Source organism: Carassius carassius, chromosome 10, assembly GCF_963082965.1.
Source record: "Carassius carassius chromosome 10, fCarCar2.1, whole genome shotgun sequence".
NCBI lineage: Eukaryota > Metazoa > Chordata > Actinopteri > Cypriniformes > Cyprinidae > Carassius > Carassius carassius.
In genome coordinates this window covers 28,265,914-28,287,003 of record NC_081764.1, presented here as the reverse complement: position 1 = coordinate 28,287,003, position 21,090 = coordinate 28,265,914, and the positions used below count along the sequence as shown (strand labels likewise).

The 21,090-nt window shown below is 36.6% G+C and overlaps 1 protein-coding gene across 3 annotated transcripts; it reads left to right on the top strand.

Moving 5' to 3' along the window:
- The first annotated feature begins 1,776 nt into the window (after positions 1-1,776).
- Positions 1,777-20,278, top strand: LOC132152072 (sentrin-specific protease 2-like). Of its 3 annotated transcripts, none has more exons than XM_059560748.1 (18): positions 1,967-2,105; positions 2,914-3,233; positions 3,362-3,417; positions 3,512-3,618; positions 3,734-3,812; positions 4,354-4,438; positions 5,143-5,299; positions 5,371-5,480; positions 5,565-5,653; positions 10,095-10,146; positions 10,255-10,333; positions 11,275-11,424; positions 11,745-11,876; positions 17,335-17,541; positions 17,774-17,853; positions 18,045-18,129; positions 18,710-18,805; positions 18,902-20,278. In XM_059560748.1, exons 5-18 carry the CDS (start codon positions 3,752-3,754, stop codon positions 18,965-18,967), a joined length of 1,449 nt encoding a protein of 482 aa, XP_059416731.1. In that variant the 5' UTR covers positions 1,967-2,105; positions 2,914-3,233; positions 3,362-3,417; positions 3,512-3,618; positions 3,734-3,751; the 3' UTR covers positions 18,968-20,278. The 3 variants fall into 3 exon arrangements, with proteins under 3 accessions (XP_059416730.1, XP_059416731.1, XP_059416732.1); XM_059560749.1 differs by having other exon boundaries at positions 1,971-2,105; positions 3,203-3,233; XM_059560747.1 differs by lacking the exon at positions 2,914-3,233 and having other exon boundaries at positions 1,777-2,105.
- The last annotated feature ends 812 nt before the right edge of the window (positions 20,279-21,090 follow it).

The following is a 21,090-nucleotide window of genomic DNA, read 5'->3' as shown; positions in this document are numbered from 1 at the left end:
AAATAATTTATTTTAGTAAATAATTTGTGTGTGCATGTGTCTGTTACAATGATATGTTGCTGGCCCTCTTCTGATAACTTATATTTCTCCTTCAACAAGGTTCCTCTACAGTTACCACAGCAACAGCCTCTCATGGCACAAATTACACCCCCACAAACCGTTCCCTACAGAACAGGAAGTATTAAAGAAGGTATATCAAATACAGAAAAAGAAAAACTGTTGTTGTATACTAAGCCAAAAAAAGCAATTAGTAATAGTGATATTAGGACATTTAAACTTGCCTACAGGTACAGGCCTATTGTGGTTAGTGAGTTTGACTCTAAACCCTGGGGTTGTGGGTAAGCAAGGCACCGAACCCCCAACTGCTCCCCGGGTGCTGCTCTGGGTGTGTGTGTGTTCACTGCTGTGTGTGTGCACTTTGGATGGGTTAAATGCAGAGCAGTATGGGTCACCATACTTGGCTGTATGGCACATCACTTTCATAAGATTGTATTTTGTTTTTTTAACAAATACACTGCTGGTCAAAGTGTTGGGGTCAGAAAGATAATTATATATATTTTATAATTATATATAATTATATAATTAGCAAGGAAGTTTTTTTTTAGCAAATTATTAAAATATTTTTTATTGATAATAGTTTGTTATGATTAAAATATAATCATATTTTCCATATTTTTTTACAATTATATTTGACAGTATTACTATTTTAACTGCATTTTTAGAATAAATTATTTTTAATAAATGTAGCCTTAGTGAAAATAAAAATCTTTTTTTTTAAAACAGCCATTTTTACTGACCCCACACTTTTGAACAGTAGTGTAGCTAGTGGTTCAGGTTGCATGCCTGAAACATAGCCAATAAGAATAAAGTACTACATAGACTTTTAACAACACTTCAAGATTTAAGCTAGGACAAAAGTTCTCTACTTTATTATTCTGATAACAGACATGGTGGAGTTGATGCTCATGCAGAATTCACAGATGCATCAGATCATCATGCACGATATGAAGCTGAAGGCTTTTCCGCCAACGGCTGTGGTCCCTGGAAGAAGCAACAGTCAAATCACACCTCTAGCCTCACATTCAGGGCAGTTAACCATCAAGAGATGTTGTGTTCAGCATAAACCAAGTTGATACTTGTACGTTTTACAATATGTAGAAATACGTTTTCATCAAATGCTAATTTGATGTTGTTGAACTTCATTCAATAGTGAGGGGAGGGGCTGTCCATCATCACCACCATTACTCCCATGTACCAACTCTTCCTCCAATAGGCTACTCTTTTTGACCCTCTTTGATGCCAGCAGGACAAGGCGGGACTCATCAGCCAACAGTGCAGCATTTGATCGGTCCCGTAAAACTTAAACACATAACTTAAACACTATTTGTTTAACTTATTTGTTTATGTCTGACATTAATTAAAAATTTTAATCATTTTGTTATTCATAGGGATTTTTAATTTTGTTGTATTTACGGAAGGATTACTTAAATATTATAATATTAAATAGCAAAATAAGTGCTCAGTTTAATATTAATGGGTTTTTTATCACCTGGTATGAATATACACAGAATATACGGATTAAAATTTAAGTAACGTTAATTAAATTGTGTGCAGTTTTTAATAAAACATTATTTCGTTTTGTTTGTTCCATTTTATAAACTGTTTCTTCCACTGAACCCAGATTATTACCAAGTACCATAGCCAAGTACTTTATATTTGCTGCTCTGCAGCGCCTTAACTGGCGGCGGCAGTGGAGAGTGGGGGGGGCCTAACCGACGAGCAGTGGAGCTTGACGCAGTTGACCTATCAGTGACGCTGTAAAACGTACGGCCACGGAAGGCTTTTGAAAGAAGAGTCGGCCACATTTTGGGTTTAAAAATCTGCAATTTAGACCTGGCACTAAAATACATAGCGGAGTCTTATTCATCGTGGTGGTTTGTGATGTATGAATGGATAGTTGACGGATTATCGTCGCTCTTCGTGCCTTTTTCTGGTGAGAAATACGCAGCCTGGCCTAGTGAGAACGGTAACGGAGTAGCGCGAGCCGCGGGCACAGACGCGCAGCGGCTGGAGAACAGCAGGCCCGCCAAACGCAACTATCAGAGGTGTGGTATTAGTCTGTATCCCTCGTTTATGAAAAAAAAACTAATTACTATTGGTTTCTGTTTCAATTAACACAGTGCCTTGTTTTGTCTGATGTCAGTTTGTTCCTTGTTCATTTAACGTTACATAAACAATAGGCAGTGTAGTACATTACATTTGTCTTCAGGGGCAGGAATCAGTCCAATGTAAACAATTCGTCAATAGACAAACGTTACTTAACAGCAATCAATCAGTCACCATCTTTGACATTACATTAATAGGATACTGTCTAACATAATTTATGAAATGTTTGTTGTGATTTAGAATTATTACAGATAAGATGTCGTTAAATGGAAAGTATAGATAATGTTCTTTCTTTAACAAAGACGTGGTGTTTTCAGTTTACCTCTGAGTCTAAAGGTTTAGTGATTTTCATTTTATTGCTTTTATTTTTATTTATTTTGTAATTAAAGGCATAGTTTAGTTTTAAAAAAAGCTGAAAATGTAATCACCTTCAGACCATCCAATATGTAGATGAATTTGTTTCTTCATTGGAAGAAATTTAGGGTTACATCACTTGTTCATCTTGTGTCCATCTTAATGTCTTGTGAAGTGAGAAGCTGTGTTTGTAAGAAACAAATTCATCATCAAGACGTTTTAACTTTAAACTGTTGCTTCTGGCCAGAAAAGGAGTCCATAATAACGCTTCCTCCAGTGGAAAAAAAATCCATCCCCTGTTGTCCTCTCACATCAAAATACAGACATATTTATTTAGGACTGTTTTAACTTGTAAATGTTGCTTTATCTGTGCATATTTCTCTCCTGATTCAGGCGAGATGACGTTTTCACTGGAGAAAGCAGTACTATGGACAGAGGACTTGTGTTACCTAGAAGCAAGAGTTTGACGTTGAAAGTGTCTTGATGGATTTGTTTCTTACAAACACACAGCTTTTCACTTAACAAGAAATTAATTGATGGGCTTGAGTGGTGTGGATTACTTGTGGATTACTGTGATATTTTTATGAACCGTTTTGACTCTCATTCTGACGGCACCCATTCACTGCAAAGGATCCATTGGTTAGTAAGTGATGTAATGCTAAATTTCTCAAAATTTGTTCAGATAAACAAACTACATCTTGGATGGCCTGAGGGTGAGTAAATTTATGTTTATTTTCATTTCTTTTTTTTTTTATTAAAATTTTTTTAATTTTGAGTGGACTACTCCTTTGATGCATCTGATGAACTGACCTGAAGTGTTTCATTTTCTGCTGGGTTGCAGTGTGTACTCCGCTGAGTGTGTGCCAGAATATCCAGAGGTCAAAAGAGCAAGACATGGTGAATATTTAGATGAGCACTTTCACGTAAACAACAGTGCCGTATTGACGTGCTCAGTCACCTATCATCAAGGCTTTTATTCATCTTTCTACAGATGTAATCACCAGGGTTGTCAAGAAGACTTTTGCAGGGATTGTAGGGCTGTTCCGATCCAGACAACACAGAAAGGCAGAACATGAAAAGCAGAAAGCCTTTACGGAGGTATGTTCATAAAATCACCAGTAAGTGATTGCAAAAACATGCATTGCTTGTGCAGCCTTGGTTTCATGCATTGTGTACATTGTCTTGTTTCTTGTTTTGATCACTGGTGGTTTAGATTAGCAGGGTTGCTTTTATGGGTATTGATGACATACACAGCAACAGCCTGAGGTCATGGATTGAGAGTGACGGAATGGGTGAGTGTGATCTAACTGTCCCCACGTGTCTCTGATCTGGCAAATAATTTGACAGACATGCGTTACCACTCAACACTCAATTCTAATTTGTTTGTTCTTTGGGACTTTATATTCATCGAAGGATCCTGAACAAAAATATTTGTTTCCAGAAAAATATTAAGCATTTTTTTTTCAACATTTGTAATAATTAGAAATGTTTCTCAAGCACCAAATCAGCGTTTTACTATGATTTCCAATGGGTCATATGATACTGGAGTAATGGCTGCTAAAAATACAGATTGTCATCAAAAGAATAAATTACATATTGAAATATCTTAAAATTTTAAATAATAATAATAATAATAATAGTTCACAATATTAAAATTTTTATTGTATTTTTGATTAAATAAAAACTGCCGTGGTGAGCATAAGATAATTTGATTTTTTTTTTTAAATTTACCAACCCTAAACTTTTGAATGGTAGAGCACTGTGCATAAAGCTTATTTTATACCCATCTACACCCTGTCAGTTTAGTAATGGTTTACAATTATCTCTCTTCAGATAAACAGATAGAACTGGGAGTTAAAAATAAAGAAAGAACAGCAGCTAATGTCCACCACAACCCCCAGGCTTTATGGAAACCAGAGTAAGTATCGTTTAGGCATATTTTTCACTGTTTTGTAAAGTTGTAAATTATAAAGTTGTAATGACTTTACATTTTTATGTGATTAAAGGAGAGATTGTAAATATCTGTTCTTTTAAAAAGAGCAACACATGATCCTCAATATTCCCACATCCCATGATGCACAGAATATGGACTTAACTTCAGCCAAGCAACAAACACTCAGCGATTATGGATAATCATGCTTTATGCAAACAATAGGAAATGTTCATGAAACCTCCACAACATTTAGTGTTCTTCTCTATCAGTTTTATGAAGGAAACAAACTGGTCCAAAAATACTAACAGCAGCATCTTTCTTTGTTAACTTGTTTACTAGTTTGTACATTTCTGCCAGTAAGCAAAGATTGAACTGCCTCTAAACCTTTTTTTTAATGATTAGCTGAAATTCATTTTATAAATGCATCTTTACAAATAAATAATCAAAAAGCATTTATTTCTGACTTTAATAAGCAAATGAAACTTGCCTATTAAATAAAGTATCAAACAAAATATACTGTACAGTAACTACTGTAACCATTGTAACCAGTATTGTAACTGTATTATAACCAGTACCAGGGATATGTACTTCTATTTTGTAACTGTAAACCATGTTTTGGGTGGTTGGTGATAATAAAATGATTTGTCCTTTAGAAATTGTATAACAGTGTGTATTTATCTCTTGAGCAGTGATGCAATGCTGTACAGGGGAAGTCAGGACAAAGGCAGGGAGATGTGCAGATCACTGAAGCTAGTGCCGTTTTGCACCACCCACGGGCCAAGCGCAAAACCAGCTGAGATGGAGCATCCAAGCCGCACACACAAATCTTGCCTGACTGTGGAGGAGGTAGGGAAACTGTACTGGAAACTTAATACCTTTTATGTCTGTGATTTCCTGACCATCTCTCTTTTGAGTAGGCACTGAGAGAGCGCGACCGAGAGCATTACAGGAAGCTTGTAGAGATGGCATCAGGGAAATACTCAGGAAAGAGCAAACCATTGCCATTTGGACGAATGAAGCCTCCAATGTAAGTGCATGAGTCCTTAGAACTTTTTTGAAATCAGTGTAGCGTGGCTGGAGGATGTTAATGCTGTGTTCATAATTTTTTTAGCACAACTTTCTTGCTTGATGGACCCAAGGTAAAAGGGCACGCCTCAGTCAGTCGCACTACTGACATAAGCAGACCTGCTCCAGTCAGAGGTGAGCTTAATTACACCCAGCTGCACCCACTGCTTTTGTTTTCCTTTAAAGGGTTAGTTCACCCAAAAAGGAAAATTCTGTCATTAATTACTCGCCCTTATGTCGTTCCAAACCCGTTAGACCTTCGAACACAAATTAAGATATTTTTGATGCATTCTGACTGGAGATCGACCAATTGATTGGCCGGCCAATTAAGCAGACTATTTTTGGCATTTTTTTAGTTAATCGCCATCGGCTGATTGTGCTGCAGATTAGGCCAATTAATAGGCTGGCGCATGGGGGTAGCTAAGCGTTGTAGCTGAGCTCTCTCTGAAGCTGAATGAGACACGGAGCAGCTCATACTCTGCAGCAGCGGCTTGTTCACACACAGCTTCAGCTAATAGCAGGGCAACACAGCCTGTTTCCAAAGCGTAATTACGTTTTACCCTACTAGAATTGATGCCAGAAATCATATTCATACTGTAAGTCCAACAAGTAATTTGCATGTGAAAGTAGAAACACGTTGGATTCAGATGAAACTTCTGTACTGATTATAGGGCTGGACGATTAATCAAAAAATAATCAAAACCGAAATTCATAACCTCTAACCGACATAATTTTCCCATGTCGGTTATTTCGTTTTTTTAATCCTAATACTTCCCCCTTAAAAGCATACTAGCGCGTGTGTAGCCACATGACTCTGCTCTCCAGTCAGTGGCATAAAAGCAAAACAAGAAGGTGAACGCCGGTTCAACACATACTGATGGCGCGTGAGCGGTGAGCCTTGCGTCTTCACTAAACTTTGTCAGTTGTATTTGTTTTATGGTTTGGACATTCAAGCGATTAGATGAATGGATGTGTATTCTTATATCGAGCTACCATGTTAGTGCAGCTGCATTGTGGCACGAACACTCATATAAACAGTAGCTATGAAGTAGGGCTGGACGATTAATTGAAAAGTAATCGGAACCGAAATTTAGAACCTCTAACCGGCGTAATTTTCCCATGTCGGTTATTTCGGTTATTTCCTGTTAATACTTCCCCCTTAAAAGCGTGTGTAGCCACATGATTCTGCCAGTCAGTGTCATAAAAGCAAAACACGGACGTGAACGCTGGTTCAACACATAGTGATGGCGCACGAGCGCTGAGCCTAGAGTCTTCACTAAACTTTGTCAGTTTTATTTGTTTTATGGTTTAGACGTTCAAGCGATTAGACGATCGGATGTGTATTATTATATCGCGCTACCATCGTTCACGCAGCTGCATTGTGGCATGAAAACTCATAGCTGTGAAGATCGCGCGCACAGAGGAACGCAGTTGTCAGCGCTGTCCTGTGATTTATCACTTAATCTCAAAATTTATTATAGGATATTTTTCTACTTTTGAAGGAACTAGGCTATTTACAACCCCCAGCTTCACGGTATGACTAATTCACACACGCAGTCACTCGTACAGGTACTGTTTACCTTTAATCTTTATTTATCTCTTACACCGAGCAATAATATGTAAGAAATGTTACAAACATAGATAAAATAACTGCTGATAGTGAGCTATGATCGCTCTTTCAATAGGAAAAAATATCCCACCTTTAATAGTCGATTTCAACCGTCTGGCTGAGGTCAGTCTAAAAAGATTTCAGGAGAGTTGACAGAACGCTGCTGCGTGTCGACACGAAAGCATATTTTCACGTGTTATTAAGCCTTGCCACTTGCAAATGTAACCATTCAAAAGATGTTTAAATCATTCAGATGTTTAAAACACAAGACGCGGAAAAGCTGAACTGAGTATCTGGTTACTCCCACGCTGTGCTCGGTGCACACCCGGAGAGAGAGCCGCGTCTCACAGACAGCAACACTGAACCGACCTCTCGTTTGCAAAGTTCTCCTTTAAGTTACTCCTGCACCTCAACGAACAAAAACAAATCGCAGTTTAAACAAACCGAAAAGGATGTGTAAGAGCCCACTTCAGCACCGCGGTGTTCTGGTGTTCAGGGTATGTATGTGTATTATATTGGATGCATACATTGTCTCTTAAAGTGACCGTGCCTAATAGGGCTTGGGCGGCGCGTTGCATTCTGGGATGTGGCGGGCATGTTGATGAACAAATAAACAGAACGAACATACAAATTAAACACTTTCAAACAGGGCCCACTGGTACAACCTGAACCGGGGCCCCGCAAACCCCAACTATGGCCCTGTTTACAGTACAAACCTTGTAAGTGAACTATGAGGGCAAAAAAAAAAACATAAAATAATCGTTCATTAATCGTAATCGAGGTAAAATGTTTAATTAATCGAGGTTTTGACTTTAGGCCATAATCGTCCAGCCCTACTATAAACATCGCGCACAGAGGAACACAGAAACTTGTTGTCAGCGCTGTCCTGTGATTTATCACTAAATTAGCTTAGAATCTCAAAACTTATTATAGCACGTTTGTGTGCAGTGCACATGAAGCACGAGCGCGTGCATCAAGAGCAGCAGTCTGCAGTTGCGCTGCGGGTTCCCTGACTGGTTTGTGTCCGTTCTCGGACTGTTCTGTGTATTTTTACTGTAGAAAAGGTTGTTCCGAGTCAAAACTACGATACAGAAAACTACATCAGTATATCATCATAAACGCAGACGTTTTTGTCTTACGTGAACATAAACAGATGAGAAAGAAAACACACGTGCAGTTTCTTTGCTTTAAGAGACAACAGCCTAATAAACTCGCTACCTGTCATTAATGTTAATCAAAGAACAAAAGAAAATCAATCATTCACTGATCTTGACTGAATATATTTAATAACTTTACTTGATTAATCTTTATTTTATTTATAAAAAGAAAACTATGCAGTGTTTTTAAACTTTTAATTAGTTTCTGTGCCTGAAATGTAGTTTAGTTGTATTTTATTTATGATATTGCTAATTGATTTGTTTGTTCCTTTCTTATTACTGACATATCTTATTACTTGTCTTTAACACTTTAATATTTGAAATTTATATTAATCTAGTTGTTTTTGCTATGATTTTAATCACAGGCAAAATTCCTCTTGCAGTGTTTTGTAGGCTGCTTATTTTTGCTCATGTTATTCAGCTGCAACATAATACTTTGTAAAAATGTTAACATCTAAATGTTTGACTTAATTTTTTTTATATTGGATTTTTTATCTTATTGGAATTGAAACTATGAATCGATACGAATCGGAATCGATAAAATTCAAACGATACCCAATCCTAGTAAGAAATTTTACGAACATAGATAAAATAACCGCTGATAGTCAATCATATTTACAGTACAAACCTTGTCAGTGAACTATGAGGGCAAAAAAAAAAAACGAAACACAATAATCGTTCATTAATCGTAATCGAGGTAAAATGTTAAATTAATCGAGGTTTTGATTTTAGGCCATAATCCTCCAGCCCTAGCTGATTATAACGTGCATGTTAACTTTCCTCATGAAATGTGTTTGTAGGTCCAAATACATCCTTCATGATGTCATCGCTCATGGTCAGTGCACTCTTAAGCAGTTATGAGCAGCAGGCTGTGTAATATGTGTGAAATCTTTTATTTTTGTTATCACTATGGCCATTTGACTTCTAGCAGTCTCCAGTGTTGCCCATTACATTATAATTATTTGTGACAGCCACAAATAATTTTTCCAAATGGCTTATACTTCGTTGGATAAAACGAGCGCTTCACGTTTCAAAATTAAAATGCAGCACGGGTGTTTTTATATGAAAGTATCGTTGAAAAAAACGACTGTCTTCAGAAAAGCTTTGTCATTTTGATTTCATCTTTCCGGTGAAACTGGTTGATTTCATCGAGCCATGTATTATTACTCTAAATTGGGCTACTACTAATATTACTATCTTGTACCCTGCAATAGTAATTTGCTCAAACTCACTTTTGAGATTAATTAAAAGAAATAAAAAAGAAGATCGGCCAAACATATCAGCCAAAAAATCGGCATCATATATCAGCCATCGGCTACCCTGATTTCTAAATATGATCATCGGCCAGTGAAAAACCCATATCGGTCGACCTTTAATTCTGACAGCTCTCTGATCCTTCCATAGACAGCAATGGTCCTTACACAATCAGCATCCAGAAACGTAGCATGGAGACTGGTAAAATAATCCATGTGACATCTATAATAGCTTCGTAATATGATGGTAGAAGCCTGATGTCACATGTATTATTTTACCAATCTCCTTGCTATGTTTCTGAATGTTGATCAAGTTATCCTTGCTGTCTATGGGAGGGTCAGAGAGCTCTCAGATTCCATCGAAAATAACTTAATTTGTGTTCCAAAGACGAACGGAGGTCTTGCGGGTTTGGAACAAAATGAGGGTGAGTAAGTAATGACAGAATTTTGTTTTTGGGTGAACTATGTCTTAAACTATCTGAAATAATGAACTTTTGATAAATAGCTTCCATGATAATTTTTAACAGTCAAATAAAATTTTCTGTTTTTGCCTCCAGCCATACCTAATATATCTGTGTGGCGGGATCCTCTAATGCAGACTAAAGACAAGTAACACTTCAGCATGATTCATAAGCATTATTGATTAATAAATTATTATCTGCATTTATTGATATTTTTTTTTACATATATATTTATTTATTTTTAAATCTGCTGTAGAACTGTAGATGTTAATCGAAGCACACCAGCAAGTTATGTCAAGGAAGGAGCCTTGGATAATCAGACTGCAAGAAAAATCGTAAGTGCTTATTGCCTTTTTCATGTCATGGAAGTCTTGATGTCTACAGATGAAAGAGTATTAAAATATTAAAGGGATAGTTCAGCCATAAATGAAAATTACTTCATGATTTACTCACCCCCAAGTCATCCTAGGTGTATATGACTTTTTTCTTTCAGACGAATCCAATCGGAGTTATATTGAAAAATATCCAGGCTCTACCAAGGGTGTTTTTTGTCAGTAGTCCAATAAAGCATCCATCATCATAAAAAGTGTCCCACACAGCTCTGGGGGTGAATAAAGTCCTACTGTAGTGAATTGATGCATTTTTGTAAGAAAAATATGCATATTTAAAAGAACATCTAATTCATGACCAGTGTTTTGTTTTGCTCTTACCGCTGCGCTTGTGCATTTGTGACTTCTCACTGGACCTTACACTATGTCCTACATCATCCGCTGGAGTGAACATGCATATGACAGCTAGTGGAAACTAGAGATAACTGTTTATAAAGTTTTTTAATATGGATACTTTTCTCAAAAAAAACAACATTGATTCACTATAGAAGGCCTTTATTCACCCACACCCCAGAGCCATGTGAGGCACTTTTTATTGTGGATGGATGCACTTTATTTGGACTATTGACAAAAAACACCCACTCACTGCCATTATAAAGTTTGGTTGGAAAAGCCAGGATATTTCTTAATATAACTCCGACTGGATTTGTCTGAAAGAAGAAAGTTAAATACACCGATGATGACTTTAGGGTGATTAAATTATGGGGTAATTTTTCCATTTTGGTTTAACCATTTCCTTAATCTGGAGATTTATGAAGTTTAGTTTTTTTTAAATCCAAGATGGAATTTATTATTTTTTTAACTGCTTGTATACTATTATTGTATGTATGTATTATTATTATTTTGTTTTGAAAGTTCTTTTCTTTTCATCCTCACACTCTGTCCAGCCTTTAGATGTGGATCTGTCAGCTGAGGTTGAAGCAAGGTTGAATCTTAAGGAGAAAGAGACGGCTGCAGGATCCTCGCTACCATCCAGATCTGAACCGATTATAGATACAGTGAGGCGCAGTGAGGAAGAGATTCCCAGACTGACCAAGGTCAGTGTCTCAAAAACAAAAATCAGGTCCTTAACTGTCTGGTTGTTACGTGCACAGAAATATTTCTGTATTCATTTGGAATATTCTGATTACAAATGTCACAAACACATTGAAATAAGGGGATGAAGGATGAGGATGAAATAATGTCCTGTTTGCTTTAATATTAGTGAATATATTAGTGTAAACCTCTATTTTGGAATAAAGATTTGATCAGAGTATGAACAATGATGTCTATGTAAACTTGCTTATTCATTTCCACTTACAGTTGGTTCATTTTCATGTGGTTTGAGTAACAGTGTTGTCTTTGTATCATGTAACAGGAGATGCAGCAGGAAGTGAGTGCTGCTCTTGCTCAAATTGATCCAAACCTGGTTCTGTGCAGTGCTTTCAAACTGCGTATCACACAGAGGGATTTGGCAACCCTGCAAGAGGGCAGCTGGCTCAACGATGAGGTAGCATCATTTGAAAAGGCTTTTTAGGAATGCACAATATATTGATACCATATTTGATAACCCTTTTTTTTTTTTTTCTCAGTATTGGCTGGTATTGGGTATTTAGTTCACTTTTCTTTTTTTTTGCTTTTTCTTGTTTTTTTAATGATACTTTTACTATGCTGTTTGTTATTCCACAATATTGAAAATATTTGTGTTTTAAAACATGAATGCTTATATTAGTGGGACTTATAGGCATATTTATATAGGAAAACAAATGAAAAAGCAGCGGAGCTTTGTAAACGGCTCCGAGTAATCATGTCATTCCCATAAGAACGAAAATGATCGCCAGAGCAAATTTACTGGGATTTTTGAAGAGGTCCTGTTCACACATGATCTCTTAATGGTAATTTACCATTATAAATTGAGGTTGAGTCATTTGTGGGCTAATTTCCATTTTTGGGTGAACTAATCCTTTAAGTTGGTTATCTTCATATTATGTACAGGAATTTTACATTAAGTATTTTAACAGTGTTCAATAAAACCATGTAATTGGTTTTGATATTTTATTTGAGCCAATTATTGCTTCATCTTTAGTTTATATATAAATAGTCATACTCAAGCCTGGTTTTTGCTTGGGTCTATTTGTGTTACTAAAAAATATCAGATTACTAGCATTATTGTTAGGCAACGTGCAAACTTTGTGCAAGAGTTGCTGCAGTATTAATGTAATTTTAATTACGGTCCTATACATCTTTGTATAAATTAATAAACCTGTTTTAAAATCCCTCTTTAAAAACATTTTCAGTGAGGAGTAAGCTTATAGCCTAATCTTTTATTATCCTCACAATGTGTCAGTTATGTGGTGATGCGCTGTGAAATTATTGGGGGGCAAATAATTGTAATTTTATAATAAAAGTACCGTATTTTCCGCACTACAAGGCGCACTTAAAAGCCTTTAATTTTCTCAAAAAACGGCAGTGCGCTTTATAATCTGGAGCGCCTTGTATATGGATCAAGGCGCTCTGTCAAAATGTTGAAAACCCAGTCAAACATTTGACTGCAGTATCTTCTATTCTATGCGCCTTATAATCCGGTGCGCCCTATATATGAAAACAGTTCTAAAATAGGCCATTCATTTAAGGTGCTCCTTATAATCCGGTGCGCCTTATAATGCGGGAAATACGGAAACCTAATAACAAGCCCAATAATGATAAGAATGTAACAGGCCTACATTAATTGGAAAAGCCAAATCCTCTTCATATTGCCAATATCTGTTGCTTTTGAGAGCGAGCACGTTTACATGCACACTAGTAAGCTGATAACTCATAAATATCCTTGTTTACATTAGGGCTGAACGATATATCGTTATCGTATCTATATCTAGATATGAACTTTCAAGATATTACTATCGAAATAAGCAACGATATAGACGATATAGATTTCCCCTTTCCGCTCTCGCCCTGCATACAACTCTGGCAGTCACAACAAACATCAGTTTTACGAGTGCCCTTGAATGCACTGCTAAAGCCAGTGCGCACACACTACCAGGGACGTGGGAACTATATTGTGAGAAGGGGGGCGGCGTTTCCATGGTGACGCGTCATTGCTTGTCACATGACACACCACAGCAGCAACAGTGCTGAATGAATGATGATCTGCTTTTATGCCATAATATCTGATATTCCGATTGTCAAATACATGCAAGTGGAAGTATATTGTTGTTTAAACACCTTTATAATGATCGCGTTAGTTGAGCTCTATGCGCGATGGGCGCCGCCGTGTTAGTTTGTGCCGCAGACGCAGTTCAGAGAATCGGATCTGTTGGATTTACAACCTCTATGTTTACAACACGTGAATTCATCCACTTCTCCCGAAATACTTAAAAGTAAGTGGCTGGTGAACTGGGAATAGAATAGAGTAAACATTGAAGTTACTTACACAATGTGTGAGTAAATGTATTGTTTTTTTAGTACTTATGTGAATTTATATGTTTGAAACCTAAAATAAACAGTATGTGGTTGAAAACACTGTAAAGTTGTGATATATGACAGCTCTGAGCGCGCCTGTCTCTGGCTAAATTCAACATTTGAATTTAGCAGTTGATCATGTGATGCACTTGATCGTACGCTCCAGGGACCAGCCTAGACTGAGTACACACGTGTGTGATCATACGTGCGAAAGGCTTAAAAACAATACATTTTCTGACACAAAATTTTGAATTGTAGGCTTAACTCGAACACATTTTAATTCAGATTCTGTATTTATTTATATATATATATATAAATAAATAAAAACTTATTTATTTACTTACTTATGCAGAATCTGACTTGGTACCAAACCATAAATCATCTTCCATAATTTGGAAGTATTTTGGATTCAGAAAGGACGATGTAAACCAGAGTGACGTGTTGTGCAGGTCGTGCTTAGCAAAAGAACACGTAGTCATATCGTATTGTATCGATATCGAGATATCTGGCATGAAAATCGAGATATGAAATTTTGTCCATATCGTTCAGCCCTAGTTTACATGCACATCAGTAACCTGAAAACAAAAGTAAGGTGTGTTTACATGACTTCATTAATAAATCGGGTTATTTTCCTGTAGTGACATCAAAATATAATCATTGTAATCATGCATATCTGACTCAGAGTATTTCCATACATTTGTCAGTTGTTGATGTTAAATTAAACTTGCAACATGTCGGGAAATTTACAACTCGTGTATTATCCTCTCATGCAGTTATAAACACCGCATTACTGAACCACTTCTGCTGCACGAGATGAGAACACAATTTTATCATTTTCTTAGTCATGGAAAAAGTCTTTGGTGTATTTCCTTCCTTCTTTACTGCAAGATGTTTGCTCGGTCTAGATGCACTTAAATCTGCAGTAACGATGCGTTCCTGTCACGTATCACACATGCGCACTAAGCCAATAAATATGAGATGTTCTCGGATCAAGGCACTTGGAGGCCAGGATTATTTAGAGAGAGAAGAAACAAGCGACCCACTGAATACTGTTGCTTTTAGTGCAAGTATACCATCATTGCCAAACCTCACCATTGATGCTCTGAGACTGAGGGGTAACATTGGAGGTTTTAAAACGCACAAGTCTTGACATACTAAGCTGACATCACTGCATCTCATTCAAACAAAATAAATCTGTATATTATTCCTTAATGCAAATATGATGTAAAAAGAGATGCATAACTGCTAAAACATCCCCACTCTCACTGAAAATAAGGCAATTAGCCAATAAGCCAACAGAAAGCGGGTTATTGCGTTTAAATGGCGTGCGACATCGGAGTAAGAGGCAAACACTACCTGTTGCGACCGGTTTATGTTTACACTGTTTATGACCTTACTCCAATAAAAGAAAATGGGTTACCGCGGTTACATGACCAAGTGCTTTTCTGATTTATTGAGCATAATCGGCTTAAGAACGTGCACATAAATGCACTCAATATCTCTGGCTATAGTCGACACATGATACGATGCAACCCAGCATGGGTAGGTTATCGCGGCCCCCCAAACCCCCCACCCACCCACAGTGTAGGCTTGTACACTAGTGATGCGCGGGTCCCGTTTTTTTTAGGGGTTTTTAAACCCCGATAAAACCTCGTGCTTTGTTAATCTGAACAATTTATTAAGACTATTTAATGCGATCATGCACACACTTTAATAAAGCCAAATCAGTTTTTGTCACTAGTAAATACGTTCGTTGACTTAAGACAACACATAAGACACTCCTTTTCACCAAATGCTGGCGTATTTGTGTAATAATAAGAAATGGTCACTGAACGAATCATTTTGGTGAAAGAACTGAAAATCAACAAAGCTCTTGAAAGAATCAAAATTTCCACCACTAAATTCCATGCAACATAAATGGATTTAAAAAAAATTTGTTTTTAGTGGCCTGCTCCAACCCGCCCCACAATAAAGTGCCAATTTCTTAACCCGACCCGACCCGCGGGTTACCGTGGGAAAACACTGCAAGCATCGTCTGTGCTTTAGTATGTGTAGTAAACAAAAATTCTGCGCAATACGCCATTCATTAATTCATTGTTGAAATCATTTTGCCTTTACCTGTGATGTCATGCTTCTGGAAATCTGCAGTATTACTTAGAATTTTACCTGAGCATTGCAAATGACGCATATTGCTTTGTTCTTGACAATGGTATCTCTGCCATGATAGGTATTGAATGAATGAATGACAGGCTTTCTGTTGTAACATCACACAAAGTAAATAAGAGGGTAACATCTAGTGGAGAAAATGAATTATGAGTTTCACATTAATCAGATCTTGTTTTAAATGTTTGCTGAAATAAATACCGGAAAATATCGATTCGTGACTTTTGAGAATTGATATCTAATCAACGTCATTTAAGAATCGATAATTCGAAAAATCAATATTTTTGCCCATCCCTAAATTGGTTTTCTGGGGGAAAACATGCATTACTGTCACCAACAGCAAGTGTAGTTTTACTTTTCTTTTTGTTTACATTTTGAAAAGCTTATCTATGCTGCGACCTCGCGTTACGCTGTGGAGGCTCTTTAATTTTTTTTTATCTGATTCCTCAGTGTTTGCTAAATGTTCTGTAATTTATTAGTCCATATATAATACAGCATGCAGTGTATGCCATGCCTCATCTTATTCATTTTTCTTAATAACTAGTTAAGCTAGTTTGTCATTGTATTTTACTGTTTTATTGTTGTTGTGCTTTTTAATTTAGAAATAACAATTCATCCATCTTTTGATTTAGTCTTAAACAGTGAAAGTTGTGTAGATGTATGTAAGCAAGACCGACAATTATCTTTTCTTGTAAAAGTGACAAGATTGCGAATTCGAAAGTGAACGCACCCGAAAACTGAGAAAGTAAGTCGCAAAAGAGCGACCTATGGCAAGAATGAGTCCGGAGCTCTGAAAGTGTGCATTATAATATTTGTTTACTCATTATTTTTTTCTCTGTTTTTAAAATATTGCATTTTTAGCATTTTTTTTTTATTTATTTAGGCAAAAAAAGTTTTAACTAAGGTTAAGATTTTTAATCAACCATTTTATCAGTTATTGGTCATAACAGGGGTAGGCAAGTTCGGTCCTAGAGAGCAGCAGTCCTGCACAGTTCAGCTCCAACCCTGAAAAAAGAAAATCCTCACCTGCCTGTACCGTAGTAATCCTGAGTGGATTGATAATCTTGTTCAGGTGTGTTTGATTAAGGTTGAAGCTGAACTCTGCAGGTCTACAATACACACTCTCTAGGACCGAACTTGCCTACCCCTGGGTCATAACATAGAATTATTGTTGTTTCCTTTATTTTTGTTTTTCAAAGTCAAAAATCAGAATGCATGTCAGGTGTGACTTCTCTAATCCAATAATTATCATTTTCCTTCAAATTATTATTTTTTTTCTCAGACAAAAAATATGCATGAGTATTCACATTACATTTGATTGATCATGTTAACCCTGTCGTTCTCAGGTGATCAACTTCTACATGAATCTCGTAATGTCCCGCAGTGAGCAGGAAGTAGGCGGCAGGAAGGTCTACTCTTTCAGTACCTTCCTCTTTCCCAAGTTGCATAGCGGTGGACATGCTGCAGTACGGCGGTGGACAAAGGCTGTAGACCTCTTCCTGTATGACATCATTCTGGTCCCCCTTCACCTGGGCGTTCACTGGTCCCTTGCTGTGAGTAATTAACTCCATGTATTATGAGTTCAAACATTAGAAACCCTCATAATTTTAGCAGTCTGTTAGCACAATGAAAAAGGCAAACAAGCATGTATTGTTTGGTGTCTGATGAATAGCTATTGGATTGTTTATTGGCTTTCATTAGCATATTAAAAACAAGTTTATTTTATAATAAATTTAGTGTATGTGTTATGAGGTTTGGATATGTTTCTTTCTTTTACCATGGTAGGTTGTTGACTTCAAATCCAAGTCTGTACGGTCATACGACTCTATGGGTCAACGGCATGATGACATCTGCAACATGATTTTGTAAGTGATAATGTTATATACCTAAATATGTATAATAATGATCATACTGAATGTACTGTGTAGCAAAAAGGGGATGTTTAATTTAGATTTTTGTGCTGATTAGGTTAAGTTTGTGCTCATGGTTTGTTTTTCAATGCGTTTCTTTTTCTATTTGTTTATATTATTAACTAATGATTCCATCTGTCCATTAGGCTTTATCTGAAAGAGGAGTTCAAGGTGAAGAAAGACAAAGATTTGGACACGTCGAAGTGGACCTTGAGCAGTCTACGGCCTTCTGTAAGCACATGTATAATTATAAAAATATCTTACAAGGTCAGCAGGACTGAGAAATTCCATTCAATGTTTTCAGTATTACCAAAATTCTAAATGGATTTATTATTTCAGAGTAAAAGCTCAAAAGACCTCAGTGGTCACCAGATTTTTAAGTCCACAAGAGGGCGCAACAAATAAGTATAAATGAAACCATGTTGTTTTGCAAATAACAAGTAGAAGTCTGCATTCGGTTTTAGATGTGTATTTTGAATTAGATTTTATTTATTGGTTTTCTCTTTCTACTTTAATTTTAGTTTTAGTAATTTTGTTGCTTTTGTCTGATTTTTTTTTGTTTTATTTTCTTCAAGGTATTTTTTCTATTTTAGTTAATGGCTATTTTATTTCAAGTAACAGATTATAGCGTTTTTGTTTGTTCTTTTAGTTTTAGTTAAATATGACTGATGCCAAGCACTTCTCTGCATTTAATTGCATTTTTTTTAAATGAAATCCAACCAAAATTCCTAATTCAAATTTTACATTTTACTGCTATAGGAGAGTTTCATTTTGTCTAAGAGCTCAGCTCAGTTCTAATTATTATTTGTAGGAGATCCCTCAGCAGAAGAATGGTAGTGATTGTGGTGTGTTCGTATGCAAATATGCTGATTATATATCCCGAGGACGCAGCCTCACATTCAGACAGGTACGTTGTGTGTATACACACACACACACACACTCTAATACAGGCAGAATCATACATGTTTCAATAATGCATGCATATCCCTATCTCTTTCTCTAGAATCATATGCCATACTTCAGGAAAGCTATGATCTGGGAGATCCTCAACCAAAAGCTGCTGCTGTAGTAGGACCGTTGGGAAGTCAGACTGACCAAAGCACAGGACCACCATTCTTTTCTAGAGACATTTGGCTTTATATTTGACTGTTGCAAAATTCCACCCAATTTTCCTAACAGACAGTGGATTGCTGGTTCCAGGCTGGGTTTGTTTGCACAAATATCCAATCCCTACTGTATGAATCCAAACACTAAAAGCTCAAATATGAGCAGAACACTGGACTGGGGTGTGAATAGATTTGAGCAGGTGGAAGCCTCATTAGCATTCATTGTGAAGCTGGAATCATTCTTATTCCAGGAATGTAGTCTTATTGACCCCTACTGGTTATAATGTGAGCCTTTCCCAACTCACAGAAGCAGCTGTTGATGTTCCCGTGGTTAGTTACTCTGGGGGACTAAAGTTACAAAATGGATCTTATTTTCAGTAAGAGTGGGGATGTTTTAGCAGTTACGTATCTCTTTTTACATCATATTTGCATTAATAAGGAATAATATACATATTTATTTTGTTTGAATGAGATGCAGTGATGTCAGCTTATATGTCAAGACTTGTGCGTTTTAAAACCTCCAATGTTACCCATTAGTCTCAGAGCATCAATGGTGAGGTTTGATGTGCATGGCAATGATGGTATACTTGCACTAAAAGCAACAGTATTCAGTGGGTCGCTTGTTTCTTCTCTGTCTAAATAATCCTGGCCTCCAAGTGCCTTGATCCGAGAACATCTCATATTTTAAAGCCATTAAAATATGTTGAATGTTATGGCTTCACACCTGTTTCTGGAGCATATGACATGCTTGTTTTATAGTTGTCTGTGTAGGAAAGCAAAAGAGCTTAAAGTAAAACCAGAGTTGGGTGACAGGGAGGGGGATGCATTGGTCTTTTTTTAGGTTCTGAATGAAATATTCATAATCCCAATTGCTGTATTAGATGTTCATACTGAACTGGAAATGTGGAACAGTGAAGTAGTGCCAAACGGACATTTCAGTGGTTAATTTCTGCAATATTCCTCTCTCCATCCAGAAATGCAGGATCAAAAAGTGCTTAAATTCTGACTTGAAGAAAAAAAGGTCTATATTTATTTGTTCCTATGTGGCTCTTCTGATTGAGTTTGAGCTTGAGTGCATATCCTGGAGTGGATATTTGTTTTGTTGTTATTGTGAGAATGGAGAGTGTTTGGATTGGCAGTGGATGAGCTGGCTGAGTTCTGATACAAGCTTTAATGCAGAAGATGAAAAGGCCCACTGCAAATGAGCTGTTTTTGTCATTAAATGCAGAATGTTGGTCATTATTTTTGTAATTAATAAAAATGTGAATAAGAAACATGTCTTCTGTCTTCCAGTGAGAAGTTACTGTACCCACTAATACAGTAACTAAGGTCAAATTCTTGTGACAAGAAGTTGTGAAACATATGTTTAATTGATAGTAATTAAAAAAAGTGAAAGTGAAGTAACATTCAGCCAAGTATGGTGACCCATACTCAGAATTCGTGCTCTGCATTTATCCCATCCAAAGTGCACACACACAGCAGTGAACACACACCCGGAGCAGTGGGCAGCCATTTATGCTGCAGTGCCCGGGGAGCAGTTTGGGGTTCAGTGCCTTGCTCAAGGGACTCGAACTCACAACCCTAGGGTTAGGAGTCAAACTCTCTTACCTCTAGGCCACAACTTCCCCAAAAGGACCATATGCAGCAAATAAAGAAATAAATTATATATATTTGATTAACAATTTGGTTGTGTGTATATATAATAATATTTCACAATATTACTGTTTATACTGAATTTGGTCAAATCTTCCAAAAACATTAAAAAAAATCTTACTAGCCCTAAATTATACTGTAAATTAAATTGCTGTAATATTCAAAACTTTAAAATGGATATTTTTTTAATTTATAATCATGGGAAAATATTTAAGTCAGTCCATGAATTTGTGAAGGCAAATCTTTAAATTTTTGCTCTTGACATTCAAATATTTGTCATTCAAGCTCTTGACATTCCATGCTACACATCAACAGTTTAAGATATATTTTTTTCCATTCATTATCCATTCACTATTCTGAATGCACTGGGGCCAACAGGTGTCAAATAAGCATACAAATGTAACCTTGCACTATGCTGGCCTTCGGTTCACAC